This window comes from Cydia pomonella, chromosome 25 (genome assembly GCF_033807575.1).
Source record: "Cydia pomonella isolate Wapato2018A chromosome 25, ilCydPomo1, whole genome shotgun sequence".
In the NCBI taxonomy this organism is placed as follows: Eukaryota; Metazoa; Arthropoda; class Insecta; order Lepidoptera; family Tortricidae; genus Cydia; species Cydia pomonella.
The window spans coordinates 206,102-227,833 of record NC_084727.1 but is presented as its reverse complement, the minus strand read 5'-3'; the positions used below and the strand labels follow the sequence as shown (position 1 = coordinate 227,833).

Genomic DNA, 21,732 nt, shown 5'->3' with positions numbered 1-21,732 from the left:
CGTCGCTGACGCACAACGCGCTGGTGCCGAAGACGCCCGTCATGGTGCACTGGCGGGCGCTGCGCACCATGCAGGACACTATCAGGTCAGTATGTCTGTAGGCGGACCCCGACCCAGGGTACAAGATGAACAAGGCGGCGGTGTCGGCGCTGGTGCTGGGCGCGGCGGGGCGCGACTCGTCGCTGACGCACAACGCGCTGGTGCCGAAGACGCCCGTCATGGTGCACTGGCGGGCGCTGCGCACCATGCAGGACACTATCAGGTCAGTATGTCTGTAGGCGGACCCCGACCCAGGGTACAAGATGAACAAGGCGGCGGTGTCGGCGCTGGTGCTGGGCGCGGCGGGGCGCGACTCGTCGCTGACGCACAACGCGCTGGTGCCGAAGACGCCCGTCATGGTGCACTGGCGGGCGCTGCGCACCATGCAGGACACTATTAGGTTTTCAATTTTATATTTTCCACATTATTTGGACGAAGTAATTTCCACTCCACAACTTGTTGTATGAGTCAAATCTTAATTTAAACCACTTGTTGATGTTTGATTTGTTCTCAAAATTTAGTATACTTACTTATGAAAAAGCGGTGACGATGCAATATTGGAGACCGAAGGTCACTTCTTATTTTACCGTATTTATTCAATACTAAAGCCGCCACAGTCTCCTGACCGTCGTGGCTGACAGATGGGACAGTGGCCTGATAAGGCACTGGTCCTCTCTGCATTTATCTCTAGTACCTAAGATAGTTATTTAAGTTTATTTTTTAAGTTAACCTTAGTCATAGCTTTTAATTCTTAAGATGTACTAACAAAATGTGGACCATGTTTGTCTGAAATAAATGCATTTTATTTTTATTTTAAAGAAAATCGTATTGTAGTTTATACGGCACACGGCAGGACTTTATTGATAAGTCAATAAGGGTCGTAATAGATGATTTTACTTTATGCTCTAGAACATAAAAAACAAATTTATGCCGTTCACACTGAAATACCCATTTCACGAGCATGACAAGTGAAAAAAAAAACTTGTCTCGCAGAATGTCGTGGCTGAGCGCGGCGGCGCTGCGCGTGAACCCGCACGCGTCGAGCGCCGCGCTGGCCCTGCACGCCGTCACGCGGCTGGAACTGGCACAGAACGAGCTGCGATCTTTGCCTGCTGCGTTATTTTCTCTGCTGAGTCTCAGGTAACAAATATATATATTTTTACAGTACATATGGTGCTACTTTACCGCACTAGTACGAAAATTAGCATATTACGTTACTGAGTCGAACATTTAAAGGGCCATATGTACTGTAAAACGTTGTACGATACATGTGCGAATAGGTAATTCGCAACTCGTGTCGAATTTACTATTTTTCGCACTTGTATCGTAATGTACTATTTTGTGAGACTATGGAAGATATAATGAAAAAAATGTAAAAATCTATCTCTTTTATGAGACAAAAATTATGGTCAATGTTAAATTGTCTGTGAAATGTTTAAAAAATACTGACATTTTCGAATGAAATTTGACTTGCTTTTGATCAAGGATTTGTATTCAAGAAAACAATGGAAACTGCAAAGGTTAGCTAACTTTGACGAAACCTAAATTTCTCATACAACAGATCAGTCCAATTTTAAATTTGACTGTCTACGACTATTCTTTCGTCTCATACAATGGAGTGATCTTTCCGTAGAGCTGAGTCCAGTGTTGTACTGGCATGACGTGTGCAGGTACCTCAACGTGGCGGCCAACAAGCTGGAGAGGCTGCCGCGGGGCGGCGAGCCGGCGCAGGAGGAGGAGCCGCGGCGCCGCGGCCCCCCCCCCCCCCCCGCCCCCGCGCCGCCCGCCTACAGCGCGCCCGTGCTGCAGGAGCTGTATCTGCAGGTTTGTACACACAAATATACTCATTTTTGAAGTGAAAACTTCTTTAGCGGCGCTGTGCACTTTTTGTGATAGGGAAAAAATGTTAAACTCGTGATTGAAAAACTGTTTTTTATCTAATATAAATTATCATGTTTGTGCACGATAGCGCAATAAATGAATATTGTATTTTACCACATAAATGATACTAATATACTGATAATTAAAGCAATTCGTGTAAAATTATTCCCCAACCATTCCAAAATATCAAAAATGCTAACGTTGTGTATTTTTGATATTTAAGTTTTCACTTCTGCCAGCACTCCGGGAGTGCAACCCGTTGTTTTTTTTTTATGTCACAAAATCCTAACAACTTGATCAAAGAGTTATACGTTTCGGTGAGAAGTGCGTTTTTGTACAAAAAATAATATTTCTATTCACTTCAAAAACGCATAGAGCTGTTTCGGTTTTTTGTAAAATATTTATACAATGGTGCTATACTCGTATCTGAAATAAATCTCACCACAACGCGCTGCTGTAACTTAACCATGGCTTAGGATTATTAATTTAATTTATGAACTGAATCTTTGAAAACATTTAGACCATTATTACTTCGATCAAAACTAACTGTAAATAAGTTTTTGTCAAAAATTTCACTTTTAGTACAAGCTTTTATCGCTGACTGTACTTTTCTTTCCACAGGCAACTAATACTCATCGAGACAATTCTAAAAACCCCAAACACAAGTAGGTTGCGTTGTTTTATCACAGAGTTCCTGTGGCTACCTCTTGTCTCCATCATCAGATTAGCTCGATGGTACCATAATATTTCATTGTCATCCGACTTACATATGTATGCAAATTTTCAGCTTCATTGGAAACCGGGAAGTGGGTCAAATTTAACTTGCAAGATTTGATTACAGACCGACAGACAGACAACGGGACAAGTGAAACTAAATAAAAGCTTGTAAAAGTCATGACAGCAAATTTTTAAGGTCTCATGAAATTCAGATCTCTAAAAACTAGTGATATTTGATTGTTTTTTCGCATTTTACGTAGCTTACATATTGTTTTTATCAGGATAACCGCCTAGAACATCTGCCACCAGAACTGTTCTCTCTACCAGCCCTAACGACTCTGGACGTCAGTAATAACAAACTCCGAACGCTACCGTCTCGGGTGTGGGACGCGCCCGCCTTGCGGGACCTCAACGCGGCGCTCAACCATCTTAGGGATCTCCCTGCTAGAGACACGGTGAGTGCTAATAGTTCCTATACAACATCTACAGAGTTTACCCAGTTCTAATTGTGCTAGATGTTCGCAACATGTGCCTTCGATGCCTAACCTGTCAAAAATTACAATATGGCGGACGAATGTTTGAAATGTATTTAAGAATTATTTCGCTTAAATGATGAAAAACATCGTGTGTGTGTGTTAATTATCACTTGTTCGTAAATGTTGGTTTACCGCCCTTAACGCATTCACGGAACAAACTTGTATGACGGTGAACGCATATATGCGTCGGTGGCAGTGAATGCGTCAATACACAATGCACATAAAGTTCCCAATGGTACGCAGAGCGACGCGCCGCAGTCTCCGTCCGAGTCGTCCCCGGCGCTGAGCGCGTCGCCGTCCGTCTCACAATCTTCATTCAACTTCTCGCAGTCGGTAAGTAGTTCACTTACTTTTACGTTTTAGAGTCTGTTTTTGTGTTTAAGGTTGTTGTTACCTTTATTTACATTGTAAATTTGTTTGAATTGTTTTCTTTTGTGGTACAGTCAGCATCAAAAGTAGCGGATCAAACAAGGTTTCAAAAGTATCTACCATTCTGTTACAGCTTAACAAAATGTGGTGGTTCTATATGTAGCACAATTAAGACGGTAAAAGATATACTTTTGAATGTAAATTTTAGAGATTAATCCATATTTGGAAAAGTTATCCAGAATATCAGATACTTTTGGCGCGTTGTTTCATTCGCTACTATTGATGCTGACTGTACAATGAAGAATACTTACTTACCATATAGGGTGCTTTTATACTTAGGCCAATTCAAGTTTGAGTTAACGAAAGTCAAAAAGTGGCGCCATCTTACCGGACATCGGGTAAAGGTTGTGGCGTCATCGCTCGAAATGATGCCGCCATACCTTTGGCCTTTATCTATTAGATGGCGCCACTTTTTGATATTTAACAAATTTAACACATATCAGTGAAAGAATAAGGATCAAAGTCAAATGGCGTTCTAAAAGTTTTAGTTATGTTGAAACTTTCAAAATATTGTTCTTTTTACACTCATTAACTTAGCTTCACTCACTACATACAGGGTGATCTTAGCCATTGGACAAACCCTGAAAGCCCACGTAGGGTTACTTCTCAGGAATGCTCTGACGTTAATATTTTTTTTAATTAGAACAAAACATAAAAAAATATTTTTTTCCAACAAAAGTTATTTGCAATAATCGACAACAAAAAGAAACACACTGTGTTAATCTTTGGCAGTGTTTTTGACAATTTGTTCGAAATATTTGATAATGATGACATTTTTCAAAAGTCAGAATCTTATTAGTGTCATAAATAAAAAAGATAATCAAAAAGGTCGAAGAAGGTTCCATACTATTCTTTGAGGATATTACCTTAGGAGCTACTAACAACACATACAGGCTGCTCCAGAGTAAAAATTGGTAATTTGTTAATTTCTTGGAAACCGTACAATTAGCAATAAATATGTGTGCCACAAATATTATTTACTGATATTTACTTTTTTGTTTCTAATCTATGTGTAATCCTTACTTATAATCTTCTTTTCCCTAATTCTAACTTCTCATTTCCGAACCATGTGTTTGTGACTAAGTGGTTCCGCCGGCAGTCCGTGTCGAGTCGGCAGTCCGTGTCGAGCCACCAGTCCGTGCTCAGCCAGCAGTCTGTGTCGAGCCGCGCGTCGGTCGACAGCGCTGATGATGACACGACGCCTGTGCTTGGGGACCGCAGCGGACACGCCATGTGAGTACAGTAGTGTAGTGTGACCAGTCCGTGTCTAGTCGGCGGTCTGTGACAAGCCGTATGTCGGTCGACAGGGCTGATGATGACACGCCGCCTGTGCTTGGGGACCGCAGCGGACACGCCATGTGAGTACAGTAGTGTAGTGTGACCAGTCCGTGTCTAGTCGGCGGTCTGTGACAAGCCGTATGTCGGTCGACAGGGCTGATGATGACACGCCGCCTGTGCTTGGGGATCGTAGCGGACACGCCATGTGAGTACAGTAGTTCAGTGTGACCAGTTCGTGTCGAGTCAACGAATTGTTGTTTAATTAACACCTCTACCATTAGAAAATGTTCAAATCCGCAGTTCTTGCCGATTTTTATTGTTTTTAGTTTCACATAAAGCTAATTTACTTTTCTTACAAAAGATCAAGAATAGTTTGATATGATTTGTATTGTAGATGTTCGGAGGCGGTGCGCGCGCACCCGTGGCGCGCCGAGCCGCGGCCGGAGCCCGGCGCCGGCGCCTGCGCGCTCGCCGCGCTCAACCTGTCCCACAACCAGTTCACGTGCGTGCCTGCCGGGCTCGCCTGCCTCGCCCCGAGACTGACCTCGCTCAACATGGCCTACAACTCGCTCAGGTACTCTCAACATACCTATATCAGTATCCATACATAATGTACTATAAGGCAACGCTTTAACGATTGTACGATTTTCGAAAATTTGTGTATTTTCCTTATCTTCCAAGCTGAATTCAAATAGCCGTGTGGATTTCAAGATATTTTCATATTCTAACAATATAGGAATTCTCCTAGGAATAAATAAATAAATAAAATAATTTCTTTTTCATTGTCTCTTATACTAAAATGACAGTAATTGGCTAATTTACTACCTAATCATTCAACGTTCATACTAAATTTGTATTTAAATTTATGGCTGTCTGTACAATTGGGGCAAACAAACTGTCACATTAGTTCCCGGGATCTAAAATAAGGTTTCATTTATATTAAGCTAAACAGTAAATGTAAGATTAAGAATGTGAACAAACATTTGATATGAGATGATAAACTGCCCAAAATATGATACAGTTACAATTTGGTGCCGTGACCAGGATATTCGTGTAGTTTGGAATTGCACTTTAACATTCATCCCAGATGATCTGTCCAAGTGGCATTCGTAACAAAATACGCTTAAAAATGAAACAAAATGTATATTGAACAGGTCGATGTCGTACGTGACGTCATACCCGACGAACCTCCGGCAGTTGGACCTCAGCCACAACGAGATCACGTGTTGGCCGAGCTTACCTCAGGTGAGCTCTAATAAATTTGAGTTTCTACGTGTTCAGCAGTAATGCCCTGGATTCCTTTGGAGTTTGGATTTTTTTACGAATCAATTGTGTGGTAGAACATTTAATATAATTAAAAAACTATCTAAACCACTTACATGTAATTATACCTAGTGTTTGCATGCTCAATTTTGAGTCTAGTATAGTCGACTTTAAAGATATGTTTACATTTTTCGCCTTATTACAAAGGAGTAAGGTGCAAAATTGAAAACATAATTATGACTCGGACAAGAAATTTGTTAAAACGTAAATTATGGCACATATATATTTCGATCCTTTGAAACGGGCAACGCGTTCATAATTGGATGTAATTGAACTGATGTTAATATAATTTTAAGAAAATTTGTCACTAGTATCAATGTCAACTTTTTTAGAATATAACCTTTTCGGTAACCTACATTTAATTACGAGTATATACTCTTTTGCTTCTTTTCATGAGCACGCACAGATCTATTAGCTAAATTGTGTACTAAGTTGATTGCTTTTATTAGGTGGAAAGCTTCGGATCGTCAGTCGGCGACCCCCTAGCATGCTACTGCCGCGGCGGCGCGACGCGCGCGCGGCCGTGCGCGCGGCCGCGCTCCGGCGGCGTGCGCGCGCAGCTCTTACACTGCGCGTGCGCGGCCAGAAGCCATCTGAGGCTCGACTCGCTCAGGACCTTGGTAAGTCTACCAGTCTAGGTTTAGGACTCACGTACCATGATGGCGCCGGTATTTTGAAAAAATACAAATAAAATGTGTCTAATAAAATATATTATATGTATATATACTGAGGACCCACAACACAAGCCTTCTTGGCTTACCATGGGACTTAGTCAATTTGTGTAAGAATGTCACTATAATATTATTTAAAATGAAGCGACCAAAGTGCGAGCAAAGCGCCTCAGTTTCAGCTTGGGCGAAAATATATTAATCTATCCGGTTGTTGTTGTGAGTGGCGCTGACAGATTGATCAAACTTTTTTGGATAAATTTGGTTTACTGGTGAAATACCAGTGATAGGTATTTAAATATCATGATGACATCAAGCTGATCTTTATGATAACTTAGATCGAAGATTTCTATAAGGATATATAAACCTACGCAACCTTATCGAGCTTGGGTTGGTTAGAATTCATAACTAGTATAGATCCTCTGCTATAGTATAGATGGTCTGCTTAGCCTTAAGGTTGACTGGCACAGAATGCCTCATGGCATTAAGACCGCCTTTTGTACCGTAAGTTTTTTTTCTTTTGTGCAATTAAGATTAAATAAATAGATCGTGTCATTCACTAAGACGCGTGCCTCGACTCGTCTTGTTATTAAAGGTTAGATTTCACAAATTGCGCGTCAACATGAATGACACGAACTATAGATGTACGAAGAGAGAAAAATCAGCAATAAAAACGTATGACAATGATTTTTTTGGTTTGGCAGCCATAGTATACGCATTAATAAAATAAAACCGCTTGCACAGATTCTGGCGAACAACATGCTCGAGCGCATCCAGCTGACGACGGACGACGACGGCAACGTGCCAGAGAGGGACGGGGAGATCGACGAGGACGACGAGTGGGTACGTGCAGACATACTGCATAATTCCGAAAGTTTAGGTTCGAATTAAGTTTATAAATGTTGTTTTCGGAAAAGCATAAAAATCGACATTAAATATCCTATCCCATTGAACTTAATCGGGCCTGAAACGTTAGGCTGTTTAACACATTCACTGCCAGAGACCCGCTAGGTGGGTTCTCTGTTCGTAGGCGGTTACGCTCGTAGCGCGTAGCTCGCGCCGGCACTGAATGAAAATATCTGTTAGATGGTCATAATAATTTATTGAATAGAATCAGCGGCGGTAGCACGGTCATATTTTTATCGCCTGTGATCATGCCTGTCTCGTTCTAACAAGTATGTAAGTGCGAAAGTGACCGGCAATAAAAATGAAACCATCCTGCCACAGCAGTAACAGAACATTTGACATGTGGAGAAATTTAGTTTTAAAGACTTTGGCTGTCTTTTTTGCTCGACACAAAATAAAATATATCACACTGTGTATATTTGTGTTGTGCCCAGAACTCGATGGCTGGTCTGCGGTCGCGGCTAGTGTTCCCGCTGCTCTCCATGCTGGACGTGTCGTGTAACATGCTGCGCTCCGTGCCGCCGCTCATACACGCTCTGACGAATCTGTCCGTGCTCAACATTAGCGGAAACAAAGGTAAGTACCTAGTTTTTTTTATGCCCTTCACTGCAGTGATTTAAATTTCTAAATCTCATTGCTACTATATCAATAGCCCATGTTCGACACACGAGGGGATATAGGAAATATTATGGTGACGTTTACAATTGGTGCCATGACCAGGATCGATGCCTATCAATAATTCAAATGCATCTGATTTTTTGGCCTATTAATCATTAATTCCCTCATAAATAAGTAAAATTGGCCATTATTAAGGCATTCATTGACTTCTTGTAGTAATAGAAGATTTTTAATTTAAGTAATGATTACGATTGCAGTTGACTTACAGGTGTCTAAGTCATCATTAATTTAGTGATTTATATGGGGTTAAATGCTTTCTTTGTAGAAATTACCGACCTACCGCCACAAATGGGCCTCCTCTCCCGGCTCTGGAACCTGAACACGGCCGGCTGCTCGCTCCACGAGCCTCTAGGGTCCATGCTGGCCTGCGGCCGCTACAAGAGCATGGACATCGTGGGCTACCTCAAGTCCGTGCTGCAGGAGGCGCGGCCCTACACCAACATGAAGCTGATGCTGGTTGGGTTACAGGTAATGAACATACAGTATCTCTCCCTGAAATGTCATGATGATATTACATTTATGCAACGTTACTTTTTCCGTTGGGTTTCCTTTTAGACAACAGTGGATGTACTTTCTTCATTGAATTTCTCCACAAATTAGTGTAATTTCAGTTAGCCCTACTTATAATTGTATTTAGTTGTGATTGTCTTGCTCTAATCCTAACAAAAATAAAAATACCTTACGACGAAAATGACCGGCCGCTTCTCCATACAAACGTAGTCCCCTATCCTCTCTGGATATTGACATTATGGAAAATATTTCTACATCATGTGATGTATATTAACCATAGCTATGCTCCTACGTGTGCCTTTTTTAGATTTTTTGATTAGTGGAAAAATTAGATGAGAAAAACAGGTTTCTTACAAATTTTAAATGCTCCTAACTCTCATAATAACAAAAAATTCAAACGTAGGCGCATCTCTCTCTCAGCATATATGCGTCCACTGCTGAACATATGCCTCTTTCATGGATTTCCATACAGAACATGCGGCGGTTCTGTGCCAGGTCGGTCCGGCCGCCTTTCTGATATCGTCCGACCATCTGGCTCGTGGTTTTCCGTCACCTCGGCTTCCCAGTCGAGGTCTCCAGAACTGTACTCGCAACGAACGAACGAACGTGGGGGCATAGCTGTAGCTAATATACAACAAATTGTGTCAAAGTATTTTTAATAATATTAATATGCAGAGAGGAAAATGAGGACTACGTTTGTATGAAAAGGCAATTTCGCGCGGGTCCTTCACTTTCGTCTTAAACTTGCAATAAAAATTTCTTGTTATATTTGCCGAAGGTTATCTATCAGCTTTATAAGATTACTCCCCCTGGTAACCAAAAGTCTTTATTTCAGGGTATCGGCAAAACAAGCTTACTGGAGTGCTTGAGACAAGAATCTCCAATACAGTATCGAAGGAAAGGGACCGATGTAAGTTTAAACATTATTGCACTGACTTGGCAAGCAATATTGTGGAAAATTCATAATAAAAAATAATGTTTATAGTAGTGTTAAGACTTGAATCTCGACTCAATTTTTCAGACTCACATATTAAGTCTAAACTCGAGTTCTTTTCAACTTGTTAGAGACTCGAGTCTTTTGTAGGGACTTGAGTCCTTTTCAGAGAGCTCTCAATTTTTTTATTCGCAAAATTTCGAAATGCTTTTTCTTTCGTGGATTAGGCACACAAATTGTACAATAACGCATAATTTCTTAGTTTTATTTATGTTAAACCTATGAAATTGTTGACGGAGTCTTTATTCGGAGACTCGAGTCCTTTTTAGTTCTCTTAAAAAAGACTCAATAAATGACTCGCCTCAGGACTTAAAAGACTCGGAAGTTTTTTAAGCGCCGAATTTCGTAAAAACGAGTCGAGTTCTTCAAATTCAGACTCAAAAGACTCGAGTTCCTACCAACACTCGTTTATAGTGGCACATTACACTGTGTCGCTGAAAAGTTGGCACAAAGCTTCCATGGATTATACGAATACTAATTATTTTCTTGAATTGTGGAAGTAGTTTCAAGATGCCCTCGCTTCCAGCACTGGGCGCTGCGCATGGGCAACAAGGCGTCCGGCCGCAACATGTCCACCGTCGGCGTCGACATCGGCACGTGGAGCTACGAGCCCCCGCGCGCGGCCCGCGGGCCCGTCACCTTCCGCACGTGGGACTTCGGCGGCCAGCGCGAGTCAGTCCACTTTCCCCTATCACTATACTCTGTATCTTTAGGTAGTTAAATAAAAGTAAACAAAATCTACCCTCAAATGGCTCCTTGAGCCATTTGATCATTACATGATCAAATAAAGTAGGTTCAAGTCAGGCCGGTCAGTGACAGATCCAGGCGGTTTTGTATTTGGTTGGTTAACCAATAAATGTTACAACTACCCGAAAATTTACAAATTGTTTACTTTTATTTAAATACCTTAGCGGTGGTGGCCGAGTGGATATGACGTCCGACTTTCAATCCGGAGGTCGTGGGTTCAAATTCTGGCTCGTACCAATGAGTTTTTCGGATGTACAAAATGTCATTTGATATTTACCACTAGCTTTTCGGTGAAGGAAAACATCGTGAGGAAACCTGCATACATCTGCGAAGAAATTCAAAGGTGTATGTGAAGTCCCCAATCCGCAGTGGGCTAGCGTGGGGACTATAGCCCGAGCCCTCTTGCACATGAGAGGAGGCCTGTGCCCAGCAGTGGGACGTATATAGGCTGAATTATTATATTATTATTTATTTAAACACCTAAAGATACAGAGTATAAAAATCCGTCGATAACCCAGCAAGGCGTCTTCTAAATAGACCAATTATAACTGGATGGACCGAAAGACTTCAAACACAAAAGGACCATATTACTGAACCTGGCTATTTATCTGTGGGCTTTACATAGCATTTGTTATCCTTTATTAACCTCGTGCCGCCCAATGTACATTAGGATGTACACTCCGTTTTGATGGAATGTCTATCTTCATTAAAAAAGTAGCATTTAATTTATCTCGTAAAATATTTGAACAAATGAAAAACACAACTACATTCAAACTTCCTTAGCTATAATTTTGTATGGTGGGCGGCACGAAGGTAAAGCAGCTCTACGGAATAAGTGGCCTTTTTGTTTTGATCATACGCAAGTCTGGGCACGCGGCACCAAATTGTAAAATCCCAGTTGTAAAATATCTTGCCCTATATTAATTTGTACAATTCATTTAAAATGGAACTTAAATATATTGGGACCGTGCTAAGTGCATGGTGGGGGTAAGTAAAGCGATCCCAGCGCATAAGGTGGTAAAAATTTGAACTAACTGCGGATAGCGTCTTTAACATTTCGTACAATTATATGGCTCGAAATGAAACTTTGATTTACGATTACTCCTGAAATATTCATTTAAATTGTATGGTGTTAGGGACCATTGTAAGCTGTATGAAATGCTTGATATAACTAACGTATTTATTTTGATAATTGTTAATAATGTATCCATGTAAATAGCTTTGCAAATGCCACATATTACGTGATCTTTTTTCTAGAAGTTAAGAATGGATATAGTAAGTTATCCTTAAACGATAGAAATTTGACATCGCGGACTTATTTGTAGACCTATGAATGAGAAACAACCCCACCATACATTGTGTTGTTATAGCTCAAACGGATTAGGCAGCGTTTTTGATTAAAGCTCCTAGCCAGCGTGATTTTTTCCGACAACATCGTTATATTTCAAACAATTTACACAAAACCTTAAGAAGTTATATACTTAAGCCTTCCTCAAGAATCACTCTATTGATAGATGAAAGTCGTATGAAAATCCGTTCAGTAGTTTCTAGTTTTGGAGTAGTTTTATAAGATGTAGTGAATTGACGTTTTCCCCTAGACTTGCGGACACTAGGTTGCGTGACAGTCGTGCACGCTCCTAATACATTTCATTTACATATTCCATGTAACAAAAGGAGCGACAGACACTAATTGGTATTTGGCTATAATGCGTAAAAGGCACTGGTCGTTTGTCGGGAGAGTGAGCGAGTCGGCGAACAGTATTGTTAAAGTAGTGTATACAACCTGCTACGGTATGAGCAAGGTTTCCCCCCTGCACCTATATAATTATTTTTAATTTTAGTCTAGAGAAATTTAATTGTATATTTAATTTAATTGTATATTTGCGTTATTGTAACTTAATGGGTTGATACCTGAATAAATAACATTTTTATTTTTTTATACTACGTCGGTGGCAAACAAGCATACGGCCTGCCTGATGGTAAGCAGTCTCCGTAGCCTATGTGGACCTGCAACTCCAGAGGAGTTACATGCGCGTTGCCGACCCTAACCCCACCCCCCTCGTTGAGCTCTATATATATGTATGTATGTGTATTTTTTTTTTTGTCAGGTACTACGCAACGCACCAATATTTCCTCTCCCGCCGTTCGCTGTACCTCGTGGTGTGGAGAGTGACCGACGGGAGGAAGGGGCTGGCAGAAGCCATCAGCTGGCTCAGGTGAGATAACAAATATAGGTATGGGCACTAGAGTTGAAATCACGCACACGACCAGGGATCGGAACCGGTTTTTTGCAAAAACATCGAAATAACCATCTTCTTCTTCTTCTTTGCCTTGTCCCGTTATCTGGGGTCGGCCCTCCTCGTTTGAAGGCGCCAGGTTTTTCTGTCCTGGGTTGTCTGGGTGTTGATCTGCGCCCGCTCCATGTCCCTGGTAACGGTTGTCCACCACGTGGTAAGCGGCCTCCCTTTGCCGTTCTTTTTCTCTGCAATGGCCAAGGCCTTTTTGACCGCATACTCTTCGTCGCGTCTCATTATATGCCCGAACCATCTCAAACGACTTTCAGCCATCTTTTCTGCAATGGGAGCGACCTTGAAAGAGCCTCGAACATATTCATTTCGAACTCTGTCCAGTCTCGTCACTCCCGCTGCCCACCTCAACATTTTCATCTCATTGGTGTGCATCTTTTGTTCATGTTTCTTGTTAGTCGCCCAGCACTCGGAGCCATACATTAATGCCGGTCGTACTGCGGTTTTGTAGATGCGCCCTTTTAGCCGTATTGGCATCTGGTTGTCACAAAGCACCCCGGTAAGGGTCCTCCATCTCAGCCATCCTGCGTTGACTCTGTGGGTGACATCTGCGTCTATGTTGGCATCGGCTGTTAGCATGGACCCGAGGTACTTAAACTGATTAACTATAGGCACCGGTTGTCCTTCAATGACGATGTCTGTGCTTGAAAGTGGCTGTTCACTGAAGCTGCATTTTAGGTATTCGGTCTTGGATCGGCTAATGCGCAGACCACTGTCCTCAAGCGCTCGTCTCCATTGCTGGAGGGTGGCATTTAGTTTGTTGGCGCACTTATCGATGAGCACAATGTCGTCTGCGTAGAGCATTGTCCACGGGAGAGAAGACTGGATATCTTTTGTGAGGTAATCCATAGACAGGTTGAACAGGAATGGGCTAAGTGCCGATCCCTGGTGTACTCCTACTTTTACTTCGAATGGTGCGCTGAGTCCGGCTAAGCTTCTAACTTGTGTGCTGATGCGATCATACATGTCCTGTACTAGGGATATATAGTGTTCGGGTATTTGCTGTGACCTCATAGCCTGCCATACTAACTTGCGTGGTACCCTGTCGAAGGCTTTTTCGAGGTCTATGAACACACAGTGTAAGTCTTCCCTGTTACGCCGATGTTTCTCCATGAGGACTCTTATGGTCTGGATCGCATCTGTTGTGGCTTTCCCTGGCGCAAATCCAAATTGGTTAGCAGATATGGAAACAAGCTGGCCTAGACGGTTGTTGAGAACGCGTTCCCAAATTTTAAGGGTGTGAGAAGTAAGTTTGATGCCTCTGTAGTTACTGCAGTCACTGACATCTCCTTTGTTTTTATAAAAGGGGACCAGGAAGCTGTGGCGCCATGAATCTGGGATCTTCTTCGAAACAAGGATTAAATTGAATAGTTTGGCAAGCCACTCTCCTGCCACAGGTTTAAGATATTTCCACACGTCCGCCGGTATGTTATCTGGCCCTACTGCTTTGTGGTTTTTCACTTTTCCAAGGGCATTCAAAACCTCCTGTACACTTATTTTATCAAGGGGACCAGCAGTTGCTGTGATAGCACTTAAGGGCGTACTCGGAAATTCCTCGTTGAGAAGGCGTTGATAATATTGACCCCACCGGTGATTGATCTTATCGTTTTCAGTCAGTAAAATGCCGTTTTCGTCTTTGACATATTTGTTAATTTTGATATCCTGACTTGCAGCGTGTCTATGTTTCGCGAGTTTAAAGACTTCTTTATCGTTAGTCGCTTTCTCAAGCCTGGCGTAGAAGCGATTTCTCGAGTCTGCCCTATTTTGTGCTACTATGCGTTTGGCCGTCTTCTTAGCGTTTTTGTATTGGATACGATCGGTGTCTTGTCCTGTACTCTGCCATTGTTTGAAGTGCTCTTTTTTACTCCTTAGAGTATCCTTCACTTCTTTATTCCACCATGTGGGATCTTTGTTGGAGCTTAGAGTCTAAGCCTTAGACTACCTTTTGATACTCCTAGTGTTATTTTGGCTTCTCTTAGACAGAAATCTTCCAAACGCGACCACATCTCCTCCGCTGTAGTGTTGTATTTGTCTTCCACATCTTCTACCATCCTTTTCCGAAGCATATCCAATAGGTTGACTCCTTTTTCGGTGTTAAGTAAATGCCACTTAATTTTTGGGGTTTTGTTTGGAACAAATTTTATCGGTTTCGGGAGCCTTATAATGCTAACCAAAATCCTGTGTTGCGACGTAAGTGCCTCCCCAGGGATCACTTTGCAGTCCTTGAAGTTTTTAAGCATGTTCCTATCAGCTAGAATAAAATCGATTTGAGATTTTTTATCTCCACTTTTGTACGTAATCAAATGTTGTATGTTTTTCTTGAAAAAGGTATTAATGACTGCAAGATTATGTCTCATGCAAAATTCTAAAATTTGTTCCCCATCCTTATTAAGTGTGCCATATCCAGACTCTCCCTGAATAGTCCTATACGCTGGGTTGCGGTTTCCCACATGGCCATTGAGGTCACCTCCGATATACTTTACTTCACCTGGCCCGATCGAGTTAAGCAGGTCATCAAAGTCTTCCCAGAACGTGTCCTTTTCGGTATCTGTACAACCGGTTTGTGGGGCGTACGCTGAAATGACATTTAGGGGTTGTTGTCCGTCCATGGCCAGTTTTACAGCAATGAGTCTGTCACTTCTTCTGTCTACATTAATTATACGCTGCTTCAGGTACGAATCCAGTACAACGGCTACTCCGTTTCTTGTATTGGTAGTGCCGTGATATATCAGCTGATATCCGAGTCCCAGATCCCGTGATTTTGACCCTTTCCATTTGGTCTCTTGCAGGCAGCATACATTGAGTTTTCGCGCCTGCAGTATCTTTGATAGTTCTTGACTTCTTCCCGTAAGGGTGCCGAGATTCCACGTGGCCAGCCTAATGTTTGGCTGTATTTGGATATGCGAATTCGTGTTCTTGTCATGTCTTTCGTCGCTTACGGGGGACGCCCTAGCACTATCTTCTTTACTCGCATAATTCGCATCTCCATTTCCAGCGTCGCTTCTGGGGTACGCCCTAGCAGTAATCACTCTCTTTGTTTTGCCTTTATTCATATTACGAGGAGGAGTATATTGACTATAGGTTTTACGGCCGGTTGTCACCTGACGCCAAGGCTGTATCTTATACTAAGGTGTGGGCGCTGCCGTTGACCATTTTTGGTTCATCCGCCACCATCCCTTCTGAGCGCTCCAGCCTAAACACTCAGCACTGCATGGACCTCTACTTCAGTTACGCCAAAGAAGCTCTCTGCAGGGGTTTGATATCGAAGTATCCATCTCCGGCCTGTTGGTCCGCGGAAGCTATTTAATTTCACTCCTACCCCCCAGGTTCTAGAGCAAGAACCTGGTGAGCATTCCCCTATCCGCCACCTGGGGACGCGTTCTCTAGGGGTGAGGCTCCCCCGAGAAAACATCGAAATAACCATATATTTCGGTTTATTTTATACTCTAAATGTAGTACTCAGTTGTGTTTTCAGATAACGACTTCGTATTATTAGATTGCCTAATTAGAAATGAAGTAATTAACAAAGAACGTTAATACCGTTTTCGTTCCCATACAAAAAATACCGGTTTCCGATCCCTGCACACGACAACAAAATGACAGCAAGATTTTAAAATTAGTATTCTTTTTCGTATAGATCTTAACTGCAAGATGGACCAAAAAGTTTCTTGAAGGTTTTTAAGGTTCTGTACCTCAAAAGGTAAAAACGGAAGCCTTATAGGATCACTTTGTTGTCCGTTCGTCTGTCCATCTGTCTGAGACCCTTTATCTCGGGAACGCGTGGAGGTATCGAGTTGAAATTAAAACAATATAATCAGGTTTATATAGTCCCTTGAAGTTTTGAAAAATCAAACATTTAAGTTAACTTAAATAAGTTTGGTTAGGAAATCTTTACAAACTGTTTTGCAATGGGAGCTGTTTTTTTTATCGATGATGTAATTTGTTATAAAAGTATTTTTCGACTGTACCAAGTGATCAATTCTATACGACAGAAATAAAAATATATGCCGAGAGTAGAAACAAACCAAAACGGTATTATTTTATGTCAAAACTTAGACAAATCTTTGATCTAGCTCGCGATCTCGATTGCATTAGATGCAAAGCAGTTTCTCTCTGCGTTATTTTATGGTCCTGAATTTTATAGTTTTTTTTGTAATATAAAAACATTAGCTATATCAATTTAGAGCTAAATATGTAAAAAATTAGTCACATAAGCAGAAAATAACAATTACTTTTGCAACTTGTACTTTTTTCATATTCAGAAATTGTAAAATAAAATCTTTACGGTAAAATTTGTACGTAGGTCCATACAAGCGCGCGCCCCGGGCTCGCCCGTCATCCTCGTCGCCACGCACTACGACCAGATCGCTAATGTACGTATCACACTTATTATATTTACTATTATACCCATACACATCTGATATTTAATAAAATATTTATCTCTTTTCTAAATAAGTTTTTGGCAAAAATTTCATTTTTGGTACAAGCTTTTATCGCTGACTGTACTTTTCTTTCCACAGGCAACTAATACTCATCGAGCAAATTCTAAAAACCCCTAACACAATTAGGTTGCGTTGTTTTATCACAGAGTTCCTATGTCCACCTCTTGTCTCCATCATCAGATCAGCTCGATGGTACCATAATATTACATTGTCACCAGACTTACATATGTATGCAAATTTTTAGCTCAATCGGAAACCGGGAAGTGGGTCAAATTTAACTTGCAAGATTTGATTACAAACAGACAACGGTCAGGTGAAAGTAATAAAAGCTTATAAAAAAAAAAAGGTGTTTTTTATTTCGACGGCGAATATATGAGAATTGGAAGAAAAATAAATCAAGGGGCTGATGGGGATAGCGGCAAGGCTTTTCAGACTTTTAACATCTAACCTCTTAAACTCTAGGAACACCATTACAAGGATCAGAAGTCAAACTGCGGTCTGATATGTAAATCGTCTTGGAATGTTTCGTGGTTGTATTACGGCCTTTTTTGCTGACAATGTAGAGATAATATTTGAAATAACGCCTAAAACAATTGAACAATACAGATTTATTGTACAGAGTACCCTCCCGGAGAGCGAGAGCCCGGCTGCGTTGCAGCGCCTGATACGTTCCGCGCTGCTGCAGGCGCCCGACGCGGACAAGAAGGGGCTGCCGCGCGTCTGCGACTCTGTTGAGGTAAAATACTTATCAATATCTTATTGTATATATATATATATATCATACGGAGCGATTATTCCCGAAAATGTTATGCTAGTTTCTTTTTTTTTGTTTTATCTTTTACCGTTCTGTCGCCATGCATGATGTATTCATGCCAAATTGCAGCTTTCTAGCACTAACGATCACGGAGCAAAGCCGCGGACGGACGGACGGACGGACATAGCGAAACTATAAGGGTTTCTAACTGAATACGAAACCCTAAAAAAGAAGCTGTCAATTCAGCTTCTTGTCAATGAAGCTGTCAATTCAGCTTGTCAATGAAGCCGTCAATTCAGGATCTTCAACCAAACACCATTCCGTTGTCGCGCAGGTGTCGTGCAGCACGAAACACAACATCCGGCTGCTCGCCGACATCATCTACTCCGTCGCCTACAGCGTGAAACCGCCTGGTGAGTTCCCTGATCCATCATCTTCCTCGCGTTGTCCCGGCATTTTGTCACGGTTCGTGGGAGCCTGGGGTCGGCTTGGCAACTAATCCTGAGAATTTTCGTAAGCACTAGTTTTAATTTATAGGGCAATATGTTTCTGGTAACTCTACAGTGTTGGCAATCGAGTGCAGCGCTGGACCTTGCGGAGGAGCACGAAACACCGACAAATGTCAACATACCACAATCTATGGCTCGAAGGCGCCATCTATCGGACTACGAAGGAAACTGCTTCAAGACTGGTTAGGAACAGAGGAAGGGGTAGAACCAGTAGTTATTAAATAGGCCGACGACGGCATCAGAGCGCTCTTCTTTCTAGAATTTCATGGGCAAAGCATAGGCAAGATAGGAAATACGTGTTTATGCCGGTTATTAAAATAAACTGTGATTTGTTTATCTGAAGTTGAAATAAAATTGTTTATTTTTAAAGTAATCCACCTCCCGTAGTCTGGTAGATTTAAACAGGTATATGTTTTTTTTATATCTCATGCTCTGAAAGTGGGTCGTTGTTGTTCTAAAAAGTGTGCAGCAATGATACGTTTCCCTTCTTTCCTTGTATGTTTTTTTTATATTACGATAAACAATTTAAATTTGATATTAAATGGATTTGTTGTACAATTTCCAAACTCCCCATTACTTAAATCACGATACTTTATAAATTGTTCATTGAAAGTACCCTCAAGAAATACTACAAAAGGTTATACTTAGTTAAATAGTCATATTTTTTTAAATACATGTGTATTTTATTTTTCTCTTATTCGGAATGAAAAACAGAGTGTTTAACTCGGGTGAAAGGCAATATTTCATCCCTTGGTTAACAATCTACTATTGATGTCGTAGTTTACTTAGGGTGAACATTAAGGTGACTTTCACATTGATTGCGGATCCGCACGCTCCTCCGGTGGGCGAGCGAGACGTCGCTATATGCGTGCCCAGCGCTGTTTCGTCGATTTTTTTTCCTTATGGAAATAATGGTGTTTTGCCTTTTCGCCGAAGTTTTATTGACCGAATTTTACTTGCCAACCAGTTTTTCGCAGATGATTTACTTTGGCAACCAACATTCGGCAAACTTTCATTATGACAGCGCTTTATTTGGTTGGATTATTAAGTAAATTAATATTATGACATACAACATTTGGAATACATTTTTTTCGCCAAATAAATACGATATAGTCTAGTCACTTGACAGAGACAAGATAGGTGCGACGACGAGCGAAGCGAGGAAGAGCGTGTTAGGTGAACTGCGACCTAATAGCGCCAGAACCGACTTTTTTTGCACGATGTTAGATTATTTACAAAAAGTATTTAGTAGTATTTTAAGTTGTTGTCCAAACATACAGGTGCTAATTGTTAGCTTGGAAATAATACGAATTTTTATTTTGAGTTTTTCGCGAAATGAAATTATGCGAAAAATTGGTTGGGAAATGACATTCCGCAAAATAATTTTCAGCAATGATTTAGATAACCGGAAATAATTGTAAAGAATAATTCCAGGCAGCAAGGAACCGCTGCTAGAGCAGCGCGTCCCGGCCACGTACCTGGCGCTGGAAGAGTGTGTGACGGCGCTGGCGGCCGAGCTGCGGGAACCCGTTCTGAACCACGACGAATACAAACGACTGGTGAGTTGATAATGTCATAAATACAATAAAACTTTTTTATTTTTATTTATTAAAGTTCTAAACATTAAATTAATCGCAGATTTTCTTATTTCTTAACTGCTAAGCCAAAGATGGCTTGTTTACAGCCAGAGTTCGGACTAATGCACTAAGAATTTAGTTATGTTATAATATTGTACACATGTTACATTAATATTATTCTAATGTTATCCTTTATAAAATATGTTCATGGTTATTAGATGATAACAAGTATTTTTTTATATCTTTAGTTGATTCAGGATTGGTTAGGTATAAATCTTGTAAATGTTTCGGAAGGCTGTTTAGTGTTTTTGGAAGCAAGTAATAGTTGGTTCTCATACCGTACACATTTTTTACTGTTGGTAATATAAATCGATGTGAGTTAGGTAAACCTCTTAGCCTATTGTTACGATGGTATTCCTTTAGATCGGATACATCCTTGCAATCTTCTTTAAGCATTGTTAACTTGACTAAGTTTTGTACGGGAAGCACATTACAAAATTGAATACTAACTAAATAATAGTAACCGTTTTTTGGTTTCTACTTCCATTACTTTGTCCTTTTGACTGTTGGTCGTGCTAAATATCCTGATAAGAACAGATCTCTATTAAGAACAGATTTTTGTTAAGAATTGTTTTATATACCTACTTAATTTCTTTCTATTTTTTAAGTTATTTTTTAAAATGTTCGTTTTTAGTTTTAAGCCACAGCTATTGTATATGTAAAAATTCTGTTACCACCTCCGGAAAAGCGGTGTTTCTTGACACACGTGTCATGTTCGCTCAAAAAGAGGCACCAGCCCAGTTCAATCAAATCACGTTTGTATATGCTAACTCAATTAACCTTTTTATTTTATTTTTATAAAAACACCAAATATGGTATAGAAGAGCGTAAAGGAGTCACGATTTCGATCTCGCTTGAGACAATGATTTTTTTCTTAACCTTTCGAACGCCAATAATACCTAAAGTCGTCGTTACTAGCCGTGCCCACAGCGCCAAGGACAACTATAGGTGTTATGGCGGACGCTGTCAAAGTAACCTTTACACTTTAAAGTATGGGCTTACGTTAGCTCGGTTGCGCACGGGACCTTGGCGTTTAAGTGATGTTTGTATTCATGACATAAAAACGACCTCGAGCGTATGGGCGGACCTTAGACCCCTCATCGCATCACTCGCTGCAAAACCGGTTTTGTTTGTGACGACCGGTTTGGCCTAGTGGGTAGTGACCCTGCTTACCAAGCTGATGTGGTCCCGGGTTAAAATCCTGGTAAGGGCATTTATTCGTGTGATGAGCATGGATATTTGTTCCTGAGCCATGGATGCTTTCTATGTATTCAAGTATTTATAAATATTTGTATATTATATATATCGTTGTCTAAGTACCCTCAACACAAGCCTTATTGAGCTTACTGTGGGACTTAGTCAATTTGTGTAATATTGT

The 21,732-nt window shown here is 41.1% G+C and overlaps 1 protein-coding gene across 1 annotated transcript in view; it reads left to right on the top strand.

The window, feature by feature from the left end:
• LOC133531272 (leucine-rich repeat serine/threonine-protein kinase 1) overlaps positions 1–21,732 on the top strand; it is a 101,437-nt gene that overhangs the window by 37,853 nt on the left and 41,852 nt on the right. Inside the window, exons 13-30 of the mRNA XM_061869403.1 lie at positions 1,033–1,179; positions 1,710–1,863; positions 2,919–3,092; positions 3,417–3,506; positions 4,687–4,835; positions 5,275–5,454; positions 6,035–6,125; positions 6,653–6,823; positions 7,616–7,714; positions 8,212–8,353; positions 8,721–8,923; positions 9,801–9,875; positions 10,486–10,631; positions 12,815–12,922; positions 17,316–17,385; positions 18,074–18,190; positions 18,543–18,621; positions 20,152–20,276. Of these exons, the coding sequence (XP_061725387.1) occupies positions 1,033–1,179; positions 1,710–1,863; positions 2,919–3,092; positions 3,417–3,506; positions 4,687–4,835; positions 5,275–5,454; positions 6,035–6,125; positions 6,653–6,823; positions 7,616–7,714; positions 8,212–8,353; positions 8,721–8,923; positions 9,801–9,875; positions 10,486–10,631; positions 12,815–12,922; positions 17,316–17,385; positions 18,074–18,190; positions 18,543–18,621; positions 20,152–20,276 (2,320 nt within the window). The remainder of the gene's footprint in view (positions 1–1,032; positions 1,180–1,709; positions 1,864–2,918; positions 3,093–3,416; positions 3,507–4,686; positions 4,836–5,274; positions 5,455–6,034; positions 6,126–6,652; positions 6,824–7,615; positions 7,715–8,211; positions 8,354–8,720; positions 8,924–9,800; positions 9,876–10,485; positions 10,632–12,814; positions 12,923–17,315; positions 17,386–18,073; positions 18,191–18,542; positions 18,622–20,151; positions 20,277–21,732) is intronic.